This window comes from Tupaia chinensis, unplaced genomic scaffold, assembly GCF_000334495.1.
Source record: "Tupaia chinensis unplaced genomic scaffold, TupChi_1.0 Scaffold149184_1, whole genome shotgun sequence".
NCBI classification, from domain to species: domain Eukaryota; kingdom Metazoa; phylum Chordata; class Mammalia; order Scandentia; family Tupaiidae; genus Tupaia; species Tupaia belangeri.
In genome coordinates, this window is record NW_006209032.1 from 593,552 (window position 1) to 594,713 (window position 1,162).

The 1,162-nt window shown below is 66.4% G+C and overlaps 1 protein-coding gene across 1 annotated transcript in view; it reads right to left on the minus strand.

Moving 5' to 3' along the window:
• BSN (bassoon presynaptic cytomatrix protein) overlaps positions 1 to 1,162 on the minus strand; it is a 70,343-nt gene that overhangs the window by 15,735 nt on the left and 53,446 nt on the right. The window contains 1 exon segment of the mRNA XM_027769285.1: positions 8 to 476. Within this exon segment, the coding sequence (XP_027625086.1) occupies positions 8 to 476 (469 nt within the window).

The following is a 1,162-nucleotide window of genomic DNA, read 5'->3' on the forward strand; positions in this document are numbered from 1 at the left end:
CCAGGACCAGCGGCAGCAGTGGGGAAGCCCACGTACTGGCCGGCGGGGGTGGTGCAGCCCTGGAGCCGCAGCTGGTTGAGCTCGCTGTCCGATAGGTAGTCGCGATGCTCCCCGAGACCACGCAAGGGCGGGTAGTCCCGGCCGCCCCGATCTTTGGCCAGAGACTCCTTGCGCTGCGTGATGCCCAGCTCCAGGTACTTGAGCTTGGCGTCGATCTCCTTCTCCTCCTCGTCCAGCTCGGCCTGCTTCTTGCGCAGCTTGGTGGACTCGTGCTCCACCAGCCGCAGGTCCCGGTCCAGTTCCCGGAGCAGGCTGGCCTTGGTGGCAGGGACGGCGGCGGGCCCCGCCAGCCCTCGCTGCAGCAGACTGGCTGCGTACAGCTGTGGGGGGGGCTGGGCAGCCAGCTCCTCTGGAGGGGGGCTGGGTAGTGTCCGCTTCACCTTGCGGACCAGGCCGTTGGGTGGCAGCGCCGACACCTGAGACAGAGGGAAGGGTGGGCAGCACTGAGATCCCGGGTGTGGGTGACTGGGTGGGGTGTGGGGTGCAGAACCTGGGCCTGGGCTGGGCAGGAGCTGGGCTCCAGACTGTTGGTGCCCCGGCCTGCCACGCAGCCTCAAGGCCTGCCCTGCCCACCCACTGGCCTTGCTTCTTGGCCGCGGAGGGAAGGCCTGTGATCATTTCAGTCCTGGTCCCTCCCAGAGGGCGGGGCGGGCCACTGCACACAGGGGTGGTGAGAAGCCCTGTCCCTTTCCAGTGGGCTCACCACCCTCTGCCTCTCACTGCGGTGAGGGCTGCGGGTCTGGCTCTGGTTGGGCCCTCACAGCTGCTGAGGGCTGGGGCGGCGGAGGGCAGGGACAGGAGGGATGAAGGGGAGGCCACCAGGCTCCCTAAAGGGTCATGGGAAGAGGCACATGCTGACAGACATCAGTGGACGCATGCGCTGAGTCTGTTCCCACTTCCTGCCCTGCCCCTCTCTAAGGTGACATGCTACCCAGACGCCTGCCCTGCCTCTCTCTAAGGTGACATGCTACCCAGACGCCATCTGCCCCTCTCTAAGGTGACATGCTCCCCAAGATGCCTGCCCTGCCCCTCTCTAAGGTGACATGCTACCCAGACACCTGCCCTGCCCCTCTCTAAGGTGACATGCTACCCAGACCCCATA